The sequence below is a fragment of the Nymphaea colorata genome, chromosome 3 (genome assembly GCF_008831285.2).
Source record: "Nymphaea colorata isolate Beijing-Zhang1983 chromosome 3, ASM883128v2, whole genome shotgun sequence".
Classification (NCBI taxonomy): domain Eukaryota; kingdom Viridiplantae; phylum Streptophyta; class Magnoliopsida; order Nymphaeales; family Nymphaeaceae; genus Nymphaea; species Nymphaea colorata.
The window spans coordinates 22,460,944-22,477,976 of NC_045140.1; the positions used below are offsets into that span (position 1 = coordinate 22,460,944).

At 37.7% G+C, this 17,033-nt stretch overlaps 1 protein-coding gene across 1 annotated transcript; it reads left to right on the forward strand.

Annotated features, from left to right (window-relative positions):
• Positions 1-2,582: 2,582 nt before the first annotated feature.
• On the forward strand, positions 2,583-14,201 carry LOC116250488 (protein GAMETE EXPRESSED 2). The gene is made up of 16 exons (XM_031624128.2): positions 2,583-2,912; positions 3,268-3,606; positions 4,143-4,469; positions 5,173-5,379; positions 5,891-5,982; positions 6,062-6,200; positions 6,478-6,786; positions 7,543-7,667; positions 8,154-8,371; positions 8,509-8,748; positions 10,185-10,420; positions 10,891-11,126; positions 11,231-11,390; positions 13,029-13,195; positions 13,637-13,728; positions 13,868-14,201. The coding sequence occupies exons 1-16, from the start codon at positions 2,597-2,599 to the stop codon at positions 14,043-14,045; spliced, it is 3,381 nt and encodes a 1,126-aa protein (XP_031479988.1). The 5' UTR covers positions 2,583-2,596; the 3' UTR covers positions 14,046-14,201.
• The last annotated feature ends 2,832 nt before the right edge of the window (positions 14,202-17,033 follow it).

Below are 17,033 nucleotides of genomic sequence, written 5' to 3' on the forward strand. Positions count from 1 at the left end.
ACGGTCTCGGATCTCTAGCTATTGGAAATTGCTCAAGTCCAACCACATGCTCCACTTTTGGCATACACAAGGACATCTTGGGCAGCTCTTTCCCATCGCCACTTATTCTTCATTCACATGTGTCATTCTAAACCCATTAATGCATGTTGATTTACTGCCAACTAACATGTTAATATATAGTAAGTGCTACTCTTCTAAACTGTAAAAGGTGGCTGCGATACTCGAGTTAAAACGCGTATCATAAACCACCCATGTCTTGAAGTAGCCCTTAACCTTGCTTCTCTCTCAAAGCGCCAAACCGCCAAGTTGATGGAAGATAGTTTGCCAAGTTGGATGAATAATGTGTATAAAGGGTTTCTTCTAAGAATCTACACCCCATATTGTGAACCAGACGCTGTATTATTAAAATTAGGCCTTATATATACATTACAACATGATTTATTTAATAGAATGACATTTTTTGCTCATATTATTTGAACATAGGAACAACGACTTCGAAGTCCTAAAAAAATTGACACATCGTGGGGCATTTTCAAGATGTTAATATACGCATGTTTATGCTAAATTTACATGAATTGAGACTTATTTTTCTTCTATAAAATGTTGTATATATCATGATAGGAAGTTGGGTGAGCACAAAATTATACATGAATTTATGAAATGATAAATGTTGTGTAACCAAGTTAAAGTGCTCTAAATATCATCCTATCATATATATAATAATCATCAAACGAATGCTTGATCTTAGCTAGTAAGACTGCGGAATTGTCATACTTCCTCAGTTTACATGGTCCTCAACCTATAATCATGTACGCGACTAGCTTTGTTGGAAATGATCGCAAACGTTTAATTCAGTGCTGTTCGGTTGTTGAATTCAACAATGGGAAATGCTGATTTGGTGAATCCCGATTCGCCCTCTCATAATCGATTATATTTTTGAAAAGAACGAATATAATATATATAAATTAATCATCAATAAATATATATATATAATAATTACAATTAATAAAAAATTATCGAGTCCAGTTCAACCTTGGTCGGTTCAACTCGGGCCCGGGCCCGAACCCAGCCCGATTTGAATTCGGGCCTGAGCCCGGGTCCGACCCGAAATCGCGACGCCCACTCCGGACGTTCATCCCGCCAAATATACACGTCGGTTTTCCGATGCAGGTTTCCCTCGCTTTTCAATTAGACGGTTGGAATGTTGTGTCCATGTCTGACGGAAGGCCAACGGTCAAGTGCACCGCGATGGAGCAACGCGCGCTCCCGCTTCTTCCCACTTCTGAAAGAGAGAGAGAGAGAGAGAGAGAGAGAGAATGGCAGGGAAATAGAGAAAGGCTGTACGCTCCCTCTCCCTCTTTCTCCCGCCCTTTTCCTTCGACCGCCACGTTCAAGCGTCCGTTACCCTGTAACTCCCATGCCCTTAAAACACCCCCACATCCCTCAAAATACGCTCTCTCCCTTACATACACAGAAGAGAGGAAGAAGAAGAAGAAGAAAAGAAAGAAGAAGAAGAAGCTTCGTGGGACGGTCAAGCAATGCCTTAGAAGTTCTCTATAATCTTGGCAAGAAGAAATCGTGGTACCGTCATATGTCCATCTTTAGGTTTGTTGGGCTTAAAAAGCGCGACATGTTCATTCGGATTATGTCGAGGAATTAGGGTTTGTGCGTTTTTATGCGCCTCTCCTTGTGCGGTTCTGTGTGCCAGAATACTGTTGGGTTATACTCCATCTTACGTCGATTCTAATGTTAGCGCGTTCTTTTCTTTCCATTTGAATTGGTTCGATTGCTCTCGGATGGTGATCGATGTCATGAACCGACAGCGAGCGGATCCATGCTCGTGACTTCGATTTCAGAAAATGGAGCATGATCTCACCACCGTCTTGGTTGTCTGGCTTCTCATGCTGATGTTTCGCCTGCTTCCCCTTACGTTTTCATTGGCTAACGGTATGTTGCAAGTGTGATATAGATTGTTTCAACATGTGCTCATCATGACACTTCTGCTTAAGTTGTGCCTTCAGTGAGTGCTTAGTCTTTTCCCGAAATCAAATCATAAACATGGCTAGCTATTACGTATAAAGAACGGCAGTTTTAGAAATCCTGACCTGGAATTGCTCTGTGGACTAAGAAAGACTGCAGAATGCGAAACAGGGAAGAATTTGGTTGCACCTTAACCTAGATGGCAGAAGCTTTCTCTCTGTTTGCGGTAGTTGTAAGTTATAGGCTGAACCGGTACTCTCAACCTTTTCTTGCTTTCTAGTTGGTTCCATAAAATTGTAAATTTATCCCAGTTGAGCGATTACCACCGTATAAACCATTCCCATCCGCATCATTCCATCTCTTTATCTTCTTCAAGGGCCAGTCCTGACAATTAAATTGACCCATAAAGGGATATTTCATTGACGTGGGATTTTGGCACAGAGTTTTGATTCTTTTGAACACTTCTATACCAGTTAGATGAATACTACGGCTTCGTCTATAGCCCGTACCAATAGGTTCAAAGAAAAATGATTTTTGAAGTAGTCAAAATCCTCTTCTTCTTCTCATTACGTTCAATGCTTTTTTCTCTGTTGCAGATGAAATATCACCATCTAGTATGAACATCAGATGGTTAAATGGCTCATCCACATTCAAGGCTGGTGAGATAGCAATCATCAAGGTCAATATGATTGATCATGCTGGCCATGATGTAAATCCATTCCCCAGTGAAAATGCCATTCCTTTTACCCTTTTCGTGAACGGAACAAAAGGAAACAGTTCATATGTATCAGGTGTCTCATCATCTTTTGATGTAAATTCTATTTCTTGGAGTATCTCATTTACCCCGTTGGTGGTTGGGTTATTTTCTGCAAACGTCAGTGCTGATCATGTTGGACTCTTCAATTCTTCACTTCATTTTAGTGTCACTGCAGGTACTGCTAATACCACCTATGTTTTCTCACAGTTGTTGTTCTTAGTGTTCTTTTACGAAATTTTTCTTGTACTTTATATAGTTTGATATAATCATAGAAGCTGCATGTTCTGTGTTTGGAAATTGAAGTGGTGGCCTTTCCATCATTTTCTTCAATACAATTTTCATTACAGCATTTCTTGGGCATGTGGATACATTGGAGGACGACATTTTTGGTGGGGGCAGTTCAGAGTCTTCAGACACCTGGAAATATTTCAGAATTCTATGTTTTTATGCTTGGGCTGCTCGTGTCAATGGTAGATGGGATGAATTGCTTCAGTTTATTGACTAAACACTGAATTTCTTGGTAAATGCAGGACCAATCTACCCATCTGCCTGTATGGTCAAATGGAAGGATTTGGAAAATGAGTTTGTGGCTGGATCAAAAGCTAAAATTTCCATACGTCCTAGTGATGCATTCGGAAATGACATACCCTTAATGAACATCTTGGGGCAGCCACAAAACTATATGCTGTCAGTGTTTTCTAGAGATGGTCATGTCGTAGATGTGCTGAATGTTACTTCTTTGGTGGAGGAGGAAACCAGCCAGGTTGTTGTTGAATTCATTATCTCAACAGCTGGAACCCTCTTTTTACATGTTGAGGTTGAAAATCAGTCTTTACGTGGATCTCCTCTGCCTTTTCTTGTAAATCCAGGTATAGATGATAATACTGGTACTCTAGCTGTTTTTTTTCATATTTAATTCAGTTTGATAACTTTGATATCCATTCCATTTGAGATTCTACTATAGTGATATTTGTCTCTATCTTCATATAGTTCAATTTCTTGACTTGCACCTGCAGGTGGAACCTCAATTACGATTAAATGTAATTTACCTGTTTAGCTATCCATCGTTTTATTCTCCTTCCTTGCAATTATAAAACGCAATGAATTTAAATTAATATAAAATAAACTGCATGTTATCAACAGATGAAAATTCACGGAGAAGAAGAGAGGGATGTGTTTTTCTTTTCTTTTTGGTTTTCTTTTGCTTTTCAGTATTCTTATCTAAGAACTTCTGGAAGCCGTTATTTTCATTGTATTCTGTTTCAGCCAAAGAATGGTTTTTTTCTTATGCATTTCAAGATTTAACATTTTGATGTTTATCCTTGTTCAGCATTTATTAATGGCAGTCCTACGGGTGACTGCAAATTTTAATTTACTAATTTTTGAATTTATTGTGTTTTGCTAGGACCTTTGGATATCACCAAGTGCTTTGCCAAGTGGAATCATGAAACAAATTTTTTGCAAGTGTTTTCCTTGTTGGAGATCTTTATATATCAGCAAGATGTGTATGGAAATCTAGTATCGGGTTGGCATTCCTTTGATGCTGATATTATGATGAAATCAACAAACTTATCTGTCCCCATAACAGATACGAATTTTGAGGAGGTTCGGCCAGGCATTCAGTCATTGACCTTTACAGTAACTGAACCAGGGGAATTCATATTAACTATCTTTGACAGCGTGACGCTTCAGAACATTTTTAATATGCCATACAACTATACTGTTTATATAGGTATTATTCCTAAATGTTACCATTTAGAAAGTTCTGGCTCTTCACAGACCTCCATGTGGTTAAATAGGAAAAACAGAATAACTTGGAAGACCATTGCTTGCCAAATCTTGTTTGTCCTAGCGTGTGTGATAATTCAATTGATCTTTCATGAATATAATGTATGTGTTGCATTTGATTATATTATAGAAGTTTATCTGTTAACAAAATGAACAAAAAGTTACATATTTATCTAGGAATCAGTTATCTTTTATATTGAGATTTTTCCCATAAATCATGCGTCATAGTCCTCTACTTTTGTTTGTTAGATAACCTATAGAAAGCCAAGGGAATGTGATTCATTAGCTTACATTGTTAAAAATGAGAGGGCAAGAGGAATTTTGCAATGTCTGAATCCTTCCAACACTTCAATATTGTTTCTATTCTTTCTTCAGGAATGCTATTGATCTCTTGTATTTGTTTTTGGCCACCTAGTTGTGATCTATTTCTGTCAGCATTTTTATGTGCTTTGGTAAGATAATTTTACCATGTTTTATACTACTCATCTAAAGCTTCAATCAAGTAAATGCTATACTTCTTTTTGCTTGCAGTTATTATTTAACAATTTTTTTATAACTTTTTCAATCTACTAGAGAAGACATCTTCAGCTTTTTGGATACTGACCCTTATGATCTTGTTGTGAACCAAATGCTGGACACATGTGCAGGCTATTGCCATGGTTCAAACAGTGTTGTGAACGGATCTGGCCTAGCAGTCTCAGTTGCTGGTCGGGTTTCTTACTTTTCTATTTATCTTGAAGACGCTTATCATAACCCTTCTCCTATTGAACTAACAAGGCTTCGAGTACAAATTTTAAGGAGAAGTGACTCTTACAGTGTGCTTCCAAATATATCAGGTTTGCTGCTTCCAAACAGTAAGTTCATATACTTTTTAATCTTTCTTGATTATTCTGGAGATTTCACAAAATTCAGGTCTTATATTCAAGTAGGTGGAGTAGATCTCTACTCAAAGTTTGACTTCAAATATGGTGGCACAGTTAATTTAGGAAAATTAACCAAATTTTAGGTGCGAGAGTTTGGAAGATATAAAGTTACTTCGGCATGATCTTATTTTAATAAGTCTGTACAGCTTATTTTAAATATAGATGGTATGTTAATTGAAGTAGTCTGTTAACCAAGTCTTTTGGTCATTGTGCTATATACTATTCATTTCTGGATACCCGTTATTATCTTTCTCTTTATTTCTGTTACATATTTATATATTTAAAATTTGCGGAACAATGAACAAAATGCATTTGAAGCAACAAGGCATTTCAATTATTGTTCCTTCTAGACTATTTGAGAAATTTAATTTTCATTCAGTTTACTGGAAAACAAGCTTTTAAAGGCACTGTTTTGGAAATTCTAACACCATTAGCTTTACAGGTTGCCTTCCAGATTCAACCGGAGGATCCATTCACTGTGTTAAGTGGGTTGATATTAATAATTTTGCATTGTCTAGTACCATGAATGACACAGTAAGGTTATCCTTTTGCATTTCATCACAAAGTACAACAATTGGCATTCTTTGATATGAATATCCTGTTAAGCTTGCAGCTTGATAGAGGTAAGGTGGAAAGCTCTACTTTCAACGTCAGTTATGCAACAGAAAAGTCTGGAATTTATGAAGTTTGGGTGTTCTGTGGAAATATTCCTTTGAATTCTGGAAAATCATTTACATTGGACGTGTCACCAGGTCTATTTATCTCTCCATTACCATTCTCATTTTTTGAGTGTTTGTCATGTATGTATATGGGCTGTACATTTAAATCTTGACTGTATCTTTGCTTCCTCCTGTCATAGAAGTCTACATGCAGTTACTTCATTTTACTGCAATATCTTCACTTTGTGTTTCTTCAATACAGTCGTCTGAAATAATGTCTGCATCTTTCTGTATTTTCCTGCTCTAAATGTGTGCTTGTGTTTCAAGTTTGATTATGGTGCCTAACAAACTCACATTCTTTGAGTTGTAGGAAAGGTTGATGTTAATACTTCAAGCATTCAAAAGATTAACCGTGCGGTAAGAAGTCAGGTTGACAATGCAGTCCTGATTCAACTTACTGATTCCTTCATGAATCCTGTCTATTCCCAAAAGTCAAAGCTGAGATTTGTTGTTGATCCCAAACTCAGCTCGAGTTTTACAAGTGGCTTGTTTGAGGACTACGAGAATGGATCGTATGTGGGGTATTATGTGGCAAACCAAACAGGAAACTATGAAGTATGTATCTTATATCAGGACCAAAAGTTAGATCCTTGTCCATTTGAAGTCCAAGCATATGATAGTAAGTCATTTCTTGCTTGAGATCTTTTCTGTTGGACAATCTTATACCATAATCCTTGTCCCTTTGAAGTTCAGGCTTCAAAGTTACAACGGTTATGCCATCCTTTTTCTTGTAGTCTTCTCAAGTGCAATGATCTTATCACAACTCTGTCTACATGCACACACATAGATACATGTTCATACCGTAGTTTCATAATTGCTATATGTGAAGAAACTGATGGCCAGTGAATAGGAATTATGCAGTTCAGCCCTTTCTCTTTGATGTGCTTTTAGATTGTTACTCAGACAAAATGATTACAATTGCTTTTAACATGTAAATGCACTAAAAATCTACAAATTCTTCAGAAAAGTACCCTTTGTCATATTTGACAATGATGATACAGAACAACTTCAGGTTGAACTTTCATCAGCAGATATATATGGTGTTTTTAGCCTACCTGGACACCTTAACTGGGAGATTTCTTAAGGTGACTATTATGCCTTACGAAGGCTGTAACTAGGTATTTATTCAATATTCTGTATTTATTCAATATCTTGGAATCAGCTGGATCAGTCATTCCAGCACTATGAAGGATGCAAATGAGTGCATCATGGTGTGACTAGGTCCATGTTAATGACTTATTAGATCATGAATCACATGTGTATTTATCAGTTTAGTTGGTAGAACAATTTACCCTGTTCATTTTCATACATTATACTTTCACTTTTTGTAATATTGTGGTTTTATATATTGATGGTTATTATAATATTTAAACAGGCGATCATTTTCCTGAAGCAAAAAACCTTAGTCTTTCAATTTGGGAGGATGAATCAGTAGCTTTCGATATACAGACAGCTGTGCGTTTCTCAAGTGCAAATATCAGTATTCTTGGAACTCCTAAGGTTAGGAATAAAAGTGATATTGAGTGGATTTTGTATTCTTTGGCTGATCATATTTTACTTCTTCGACATCAGCTATATGACCATTTACCTTCTTATGTTTTGTAGCAATGCTGTTCATATTTTGACTGAGAAACACATTCCCCTCCCCCTTCTTATACCAGTTTCAGCTCTTGATCATTGTGTATGATATCATTTGATTACACAAGTAGACCTAGCTGACAACTGGTAGAGACACATCTGAAATAAGAACATAGAAGAGTCAATCTATCTGGAAATTTGATTATTAATGCCCTGATGATGAATGCAGTAGCAGGTAGAGCATCGGACGCAATTTATGCAGAGATATTCTTTTGCAACACTTATGTTTGCTTGTATTACAGTTTTTCATTAATAATGACAATCCTTAGTAAAAGGTATCATTCCCTTTTTCCATGGACTGAATTGCTCTTTCTCTGCCACCTACCCTCTTCCTCCCTTTCGTTGCAGCCACACTATGGAACACTCCTTCAACATGGTACGCTGCTTAGATATACACCATATAAAGGTTTTTTTGGAAATGACACGTTCTCTTTCACCATATCTGATGCAAATGATAATGTTGCTACGGGATTTATTATGATATCTGTACTCAACAGCCCTCCTCAATTTAGTTCTTTACCAGTGCAGCTGCAAGCAGTGGAGGACGTTGTATGCCCCAGATTCGGGTAAAATTTGTTGAACTTCTTAAACATTGAGCTTTCACCTTTTTTCTTTTATCTTGTATATTTATTATTGGCAACTAAATTTCTTCTGAAAAGCTTCATTAGCCACATCCATTTTACACAACTGAATTTTCTTTCAGAGGTTATTCTGGATTTGAGATTAAGTATTCCAATATAATGGAGAACATATCCGTTACTCTCAGTACCCAGTCTGGCTCGATTTTGTTTTCCTCATCTTCTCTACAGAGCTGGCAGACAGACTTTCATAGCTACCAAGTTGAAATTTCTACCTTGAGAAGGGAGAGGTTAATAGAGGAGGTTCTTCTTGTTGGGCCTCTTGAAGTAATTAATTCAGCTCTTCAGTCAATTCAATATCTCGGGTAATATTTAGCGTATTTAGTGTTATGGCCATCCTATCAATTTTATATTTCAAGGCAGACTGCAAATTTCAAAGATCGTAACTTGATTTTGACTAAATCTATAGACATTAATTCTTATGGTTGGATGATATTGGTGTTACCATGTATCTCTCTCCCACGCAAATGTCTGGCTTCATTGGAACCATGTATTTCTCTCAATGATTTTGAATGTATTTTTTTCATCTTCTTGCATGTTGTATGATCATTAGTTATTGCTTTGATTGTTGAATGCACATTATTTAATGCTGTGTACTGTGTGTAGCTTTTATGTTATGTGCAGAATGTGCTGGTGGGATATCTGCAGAGACAAAATTAAAGTACAGGAACAGGATATTCCAAGTTTGAACATGTTTGATTCTGATGTTCATATTTTGTATTTGGTTCCTGCATGATCAATAGAAGAAATAGGGGAGAGGGACCAGAAGGATAGAAAAGAGAATGAAAGAGAAACAGTGCTAGGAAAGTGAATAATGAAGAAAGCTTAAAGGAATCAACAACCAAACCCCATCCACATATATCTCATCACACAACTTGGAGTCTTGGACCTAACACCACATATCTCAAGTACTTCCATCTTCAAGCTGCAGTACTAAATGAATGTCATGAGATACTTGCAAAATCAAATAAAATTGGATGGAAATCTGTCACAAGTACATGCCTAAGACTGTACGCCACAATTATTAGGTTTTGTGGGTATTCAACAAGAAAATCTCCAAACAACAATTTATTTTCTTTACAATGGTTGTGAGTTGTAAAATGCACTTATAAGTGCATCATCATAGTGGGAAAAATAAAAAGTTCACAGATGACTGACGTTTCAATACCTCCTAAAATGTTTTACTTTCAGCAGAAATGTCCTGTATTACTTCATTGATGTGAGATGTTATTTTGACTACATCAAATATCGGAAATGCAGAAGAAAAATGGTATATTTTTCAGATCTGTACTTTATGAGGGCAATTATTTCATTATGGACATTAGCGTGATCAGTTGCTTTACTAGAGGGTGTTGGTTCAGTATTAACTTTCTTGGTAAATCCTTTTGTTCCTCTTTTCCAGGTTCTTCATTAATTTCATTCCTAGTAATGACATGAGTTAGGTTTGTTGCCTGCACGACATGCGCATCATTTGCATCTTCGTAAATGCAGTTCAGTTGATAATGAAAAACTTGTGCATCCAACTTTTCAGGACCTTTCTACCCATGTCAACCTACACTTTGTTTAGGTCTTGATCTCATTTAACTAGTGCCTGGTGCTCCTAAGCAAATATTTGAAAATCGTGCATAGTTGTGTTCTTGTGGACTAGCATTGAAACATGTTGACTTTTTGCAATTATACCTAGAAAGATAGTATGTAATTTTCACTTTGGTTTATTCTAATCTCTTTTCATTTTCTGCAGAAACAAAAACTTCTTTGGAACAGATGTGATGACCATATCATTGAAAAACAGATATGGCGTACAATATGCTCAAGTGCCAATTTTAGTGGAGCCAGTCAATGATCCTCCATATGTCACTGCTCCTAAATATTTCATCCTGAAGGGTGAGGAATTCACCAATGGAATGCAAATCTATGACAAGGAGGTTGACAATTTTGACTTCTCTATTGGAGATCCAGATAGCATCTATTTTCCAGGTTTGTCGTGCATGCATGTATGTCAGTTAAGAAAATAAATTCAAATCACGGTCCTATGAACTTTAAATCATGTTTTGCCTCTAAGAAATAACGAGAGGCTGAAAGCATGTTTATACCTGTAAAGTGTAAAGAACCTTCATTCCACATGCAGTATCAGCACTTGAGTCCCTTTAGGTAGAGTTTAAGGTCTTAATTAACTTCATGAGAATTGCGCCAGAATCCATACCTGGCTTGGTTTTGAAATATGGAAGAGTCTACCAATTCAAACTCATGGTTGACAATCACTGATAAGGTCTACATGGCTTAAATAATCTTTGAGCATGGGAGTATTTCCATTTTGAAGGAAATATGTATAACTGGCTAATAGAAAAAGGCAGCCCATTCCTTTCCACGTTAGTTCTAGCAGCTCTGGTTACGTTTAATCTTTGTTCAACTATAACGACTACCTTTTTCCCAAATTGTTGTTTCAGATATTAATCAGTTCATACTTGCTCTTTCGATGGAAGTTAGCTCTGGGGTGCTGATTGCTAGACTACATGTCAGCGTTATTGATACTGTTGAATTGAAATTGAAGGGGAGCAACCACTGGCAGCCCCTTGATTTCTTTGTCATCATCAAAGATCATGTTGTTATTGAAGGGAAAGGAATCAGATTTCGTGGAAAAATTGAGGAATGCAACAATGCATTGCAGCATGTCTTATATCAGGTAGTCATATAGCATGGAATGCATCTTTTGCTTTTTTATAACAGTACAGCGAGTTGTTCGATATCCCAAGAACTCCAACTGAGTGCAGACATTACTGTATCCAGGGCAGAGCTACAGGTGCTGTTTTGACTATCACAGTGAATGACATGGGCAACTATGGTTGTTATCCGGAAGACTGTAGTTGGATGAAAACAGCACCACTTCTCACAAGAATCAATATCGATATCATCAAAAGAGGCCCACTGAGACCACTTTTAGCCCGCTGTAAGTATATTCAAACGCATGATCAGCTGAAAGACACTGAAGATGATAAAGCTACTGTTTTCTGATTGCAGATTATGAGACATATACTCTGGCTTCAACATGCGAGAGAGAGAGAGAGAGAGAGAATGCTTAATAGGGTTCCTGTATTGTGTTGGGTATAGTGTTTTTCCGATCATTTTCAGACCCGTCCTCATATTCATGAACAGTAAGCCATTCATTTTTCAGTGTATTCGTTGCTTGCACGGAAAAAGCCATACCAAACGCGTGCGGCTAAGAACTTTGACGATTAGACGGAAAAATAAGATTATGTACCATGATATGGTAATGGTATCGTGGTTCTAGAAGAGTTCTTCACAGAAAATGCGGAGGAAAGTATGGCGGTATCAGGCAGGTGACAGTTGTGCAGTTAAAATGGACTTTGTTGAAAAATTGCATAAAATTATGCCCGAGGTTGATTTGGCCAAAGAGGATTGGTGTTGTGCAAGGTGAAAATGATGCAAAAAAAGGGATACGACATTATTACATCTTGGTGGTTAAGGACATGATTGAATAGACCGTTGGATTGAGTAGTGTACCACCTCAGTTGCAACTCTGATCCTATATTAGCAGCCGGAACAGTGATGAGCAAATGCTCGGACCAAGCACAATATCAAGAATGAGAATCAGCAGCTAAGTGTGAGCGGGAACCGAACTGCTCTGGTGCTAGAGAGGATTATGACCTCTGAAGCCGGTTCCGTTATTGTAAAAAGCAGCTGCTTGATGTTTTTGGGTACCTAGCAGCTTCGCAAATTGTTCTTCTGAAACCCCTTGATTTCGCTTTAAAAAGTGGTTTTGAACTGCTTTTTGGGAACTCCAGTCCTGGTTGTAGGCCCGCATTAATGAATGAGGTTTCAAGAAGTCCAAATATGAAGTTGGCTCAGGAATTATTTAAAATGTGAAAATTTGAACTGCAGCAATCGAACCCATTATATTTGACACAATTTACATTAGAAGTTTTTTTGTGGGACGAGATTGTTTTTGGAAGGGACTGGCGCTTCACCTAGAAGTGGTTTGATTGCATTCTGGTTCTTGGAGGCGTTTTGATGACATTTCTTTTAGAAACTACTGAAGAAGTGATTTGTCATCTAAATGGTGTTCGTCTAGTATTTTCTTATGAATATCGTTCATTCCTTTCTGCAAATGCTCTTGCTGCATATATATTGATCATGGTTATGAAAATCGTCCAGCATGTTCTCTATGCATATTTACCCTAAAATTACGTTTGTGGTAGTATTTTTACTGTGCATCCTTTGCAGTTCGTGCTACATTTATCTTTTGGTATTTATATCTTTCTTTTACTCGGAGCATTATCTACGCGTGCCACCTGTTTCATGTGCACTAAGTTCAGAGGATTACACATTTTGATGTCGCCTTCGTAAACCATGAATCATATTAGTAGTGTGGTGAAGAAGGATGAGCCAGTAAGGGGAATTGCTCTATGGGATAGATAAGAGTTCATTTCTGCATAAGAAATTATCCCAACCATATCTATACTTCATCATTTAGTCCTTTCTGTGATTTCAATTTGCAAGGGGGTACCTTGTCTTGTAGCGCAATTATCTGACCCTTTCCCTATGCCATTTTTTTGGAAACTGACAGCTCTAGGAGCGGCTATAGTTTTGGGATTCGTCACAACTCTCTTGCTTGGGACTATGCTCTTATTTTTCAGTTGCAAATGTGCACTTGCTCTTAAGAAAAAGGGAAAACAGATTTCAAGTGCGGATGATATTGGCGTCGTTAAAACAGAAAATTTTGGTGACTCGGAGGTATGACTTGCTTTTTCTTCTCTTTCTTCAGGGAAAGCTTAATTATGATGGGCAAGAGATTGACTTCTTCCCTGCGCTACCTGTATTATTCTGTCACGTTGATCCAGCCCAAAGGTTCCTTCGAATTTCAGGAGTTAAAAACAGTCCCTTCCATCGGTGTCCCGTCTAATGATGTTTCTGTTGAACTTTAAATGTTTCAAATTCTCACTCTAAAGTTTTCAGTTTTAACTTGTACCATCACCATGAGTTGCCCGCTTTTGGAACCCTCTAGATTGTTACTGGAATCTTATATTAGATAATTCCGTGATATGAAGACAATAAATTTTCGTTGAGTTATATTAGATAATTTCGTTATACTAAGACAATAAATTATGTTCGTTGAGTTTCTAACTAATTTCCATGAGGCTTTATTCACGCATTTAATGTTCAAACATTTTGCAGACTAGCTCGCCTTCGTCAGAAAGCATGACATATTTCACTGGCTGTTCAAGTCCCTTTTTACTGGGGAGATATGACTCCAGGTTTAGGCGTAGGTAATGATCCATCTTGACAGATCTGTCACAGCTTCAACCTGATGCTTGTTTCCTTTCCTCTGGAAGGTTGTCATTTTATCTGGATTTCATCTTGGTGCAATATCACAAGATATCATTTTACTTTGCCTTAAAACTGCAGATATCGAAGGGGCTTAAGGTCAGAAGAATCTAACAAGGACGAGAATCTGTCGGATCCATACTGCCCAAGCGAGAAGGCCAGCCACAGCCGCAACTACAGCCTTCCAACCGACCTGATCCGCTCGTTTCAGCCTTACCAGGAAGAGCGCGATGGAAGAGGATCTCTACGCCTTGACTGAGCGTGGAATCATGATTTCTTTCAAGCGTACACAATGGATTTACATAGGGGGCCTTTTAAACGAGTCTCCGACCCTCGAAGCTTTTGTTTTGATTTTGTGGGTTATTATTTGGCCCACCTAGAAAATAGGCTCTGACAGCATGCCCCAGCAATGATAATGGCGGGCAAAAGCAACCCACCAAGTTATTTTGTGAATTCACAAATGCTACATTATATGAAACTGGAAATATGAAATATCATGCTTCCCCGTTTATCGATCATGAGGGGTTCTTGTTTCAGGAGAAGGCCTTTGTTTTGCTGGCTGATGTCCCCAAGAATAGATGGCATGGACCGGAAGTAAGCAATTACTGGTCCACGTCTAGTCTAGTAGACTCCCGGTTTCTTTACTTTCACTGATGAGCTTTCTTGCTGGGCTTTGATCCTGTGGTTGGAATTTTAGGTGATTTCATAATAATGTCTTTGGATCCTAGCGGATCAGAATTTCCCTGTTTTGAAGTAAACACGAATTCTAGTTTTAATGTGATGACCCTAATCCAGGATTCCAAATTCAATTACTCAACTTGGTGGAAAATCTTGGGGGCCCAAGTATCGTAGACTTCATGAGCTTCTTGTGCCTATGCATAGAGTGAATTAAGTTTTGACAGCTGGAATGTATAATATCTTCTGCCCTTTTTTCAACAGTAGCAACTAACTACAGCTGGAATGTATAATATCATCTGCCCTTTTTTCGACAGTAGCAACTGTCCAGTTGTTATTTGCTTATTGATTTATATGAACCGACACTTGAATTGCTCAGTTATTCTCCCCAAATATGTTCCGAACAGAAGTTTTTAGCTTATTATTATGTATGCAGTTTTTCATGTAAAAATTTGGTTCAAATATCTATCCTGCTTTGATGCCCCCACAGGTGATGAGGAGGTGATGAACGGAGAATGTAAAAGGTGTGAAGTTGGATCCTTTGTATTACATTTCCACCCTCTCTGAGTTTTTTCATGTCGTCTTATTAAGACTTGGTGGCTCGTCCACTCTTAATGCATGCACTTCGTGAAATCCAATTTTTATCTTGTTAAAATTGTAGTCATATATATATGTCAGTGATTTTAATCGGGTCGTTATATGTATGCGTGTCTGTATACACTTGTGCCATGTGCTCATTTATAAATTGTCATCCTTGAACCCTAAGAAGCGGCCATGGAACTTTTATTAGCCCACGGCCCTATGCATGTGCCTCAAAAGAGGTCGCCAGGCTGGTGCCTGGACATTTTTGGCCCATTTTTCTTCTAACGCGCCATTTTCCGGCGTACAATCTCTTTCTGGCTCGTAAATGCAGGTGTTGGGGGGCTGCTGCATGTTGCTTCGAGTAGAAACTGTTTCGGAATTAAATGTAGGTGAACCACCACAGTGGAATGCTGATTCCTTACCTAAGTTACAAGTCAAGTTCTTAAAGTGTGCAATCTTGACTTTGCACTAAGGATATTTGAATAACGATAAGAGAAGAATGTAGTTCATGATTTGGTGAAGAAGATAGGATATGACAGTGAGGGTGTTGATCAAATGTAACCTCCGCAGTTATCTTGGTTGACCATCCCATCCTGTACATTTTTCGCAAAAAAATGCGTTCAGCTCCATTTGACTTCTGATTTTTGTTGATATCCTCATCTTGTCAACCTCTTCACTCTCTCCTATCACAGTGCACATCACCAATTTGGGTGGCTTTTGCATGACACCCTTATATGTAATCTAGTTTTTTGAAAACTTGGTTTTATGAAAACTAAGTTTTTTAATGAGTTTTCAAAATGTTTTTTTTTTTTTTTAGTTTGGGAAATACACCCAAAACCTAGTTTTTATAAATAACCAGATTTTCTCATCTTCATTCTGGCAAATGCATGTGCCCCAGACCCCCGGTTGTGGAAAAGGTATATCTGGTTCATGATGTAAAATAGACTTGTACTTTATGTCAAATCATTAATATGCTCAGACCATCTGTGATGGTGAAATATCTACATAAATTGTTTAGGTTGTGTCGAGAATCGGATTCTGTCAATTTTATACATGAAAAAGGAATATGTAACCTAACTGTTTATAAGGGGGATTTATATGAGCATAGAATTGGGACGATGGGCATTAAAACAAATAGAAGTCCAGAAAAGGCCGAGCCTAGGATGTCAAATGTCCACGAGGGGATGGTTCTCTTTCATTTCTGAAGGAAACTAATTTTTTTGCGCGTTACCATTCTTCTAGTGCATGGCTACAGAGTCCAGAAGCAATTTATAAATAAAAAAGGAAAGCAAAGGAAGAGAAATTACATATTGTTTTTTCACAATTTGAATGGACACTTGCAAATAAAGAATCATCCACGTAGTTTCCTAGATAGATGTTGTGTATCTTAGGCCAAAAACTGATGCTTCAAGTTCACATAGTTCAACAATCAATTAATTATGCCTTCTTGATTCTCATATCTTTGCCTACTTGACACACATATCTTTGCTTTTCCAACAAGGAACAACTCGAGGGCATTTTTCTTCGGCTATTCAAGACTAGGAGAAAAGTTCTTGTGAAACACACCTTATATGGGTCTCAGTCAGGCAGGGGCCACCTGCAAATGTCATCAAAACTAATGCAGCATTACAAATTTGAAAGAGAGTGTCACTTGGCAGAGGACTAAAGCTGGCTAGTGGGTATGTCCTTTCTCGAGTAGGTTGATGTTAGAACTCTCTTTCGACCTAGCTAGAAAAACATCCAGTGGCAGAGCCACATAATGACTAGTGTGGGCAGTTGCCCACACCATCCCCTCCATTTTCCTTCATTTTTACATTAAGGTTTTCTAATATTTACTTTGTTTTATATAGAAGTGCCACTTCAAATATGAAAAATGTGTGAATTAGTGCCCCTCTAGAAAATTTTTCTGGCTCCGTCAATAAAAACATCCAGACAATCTTTTCTTTTAAAAGCCCAAAGTCTCCCTCATGGCCCCTGCCTTAGGCGTTCT

Coding starts and splice junctions, on each gene's coding strand:
- LOC116250488 (XM_031624128.2), top strand. CDS start 2,597: ATGAACATCAGATGGTTAAATGGCTCATCCACATTCAAGGCTGGTGAG. Junction 10,421..10,890: donor AGATAGCATCTATTTTCCAG/GTTTGTCGTGCA, acceptor TTGTTGTTTCAG/ATATTAATCAGTTCATACTT. Junction 11,127..11,230: donor TGCAGCATGTCTTATATCAG/GTAGTCATATAG, acceptor TACTGTATCCAG/GGCAGAGCTACAGGTGCTGT.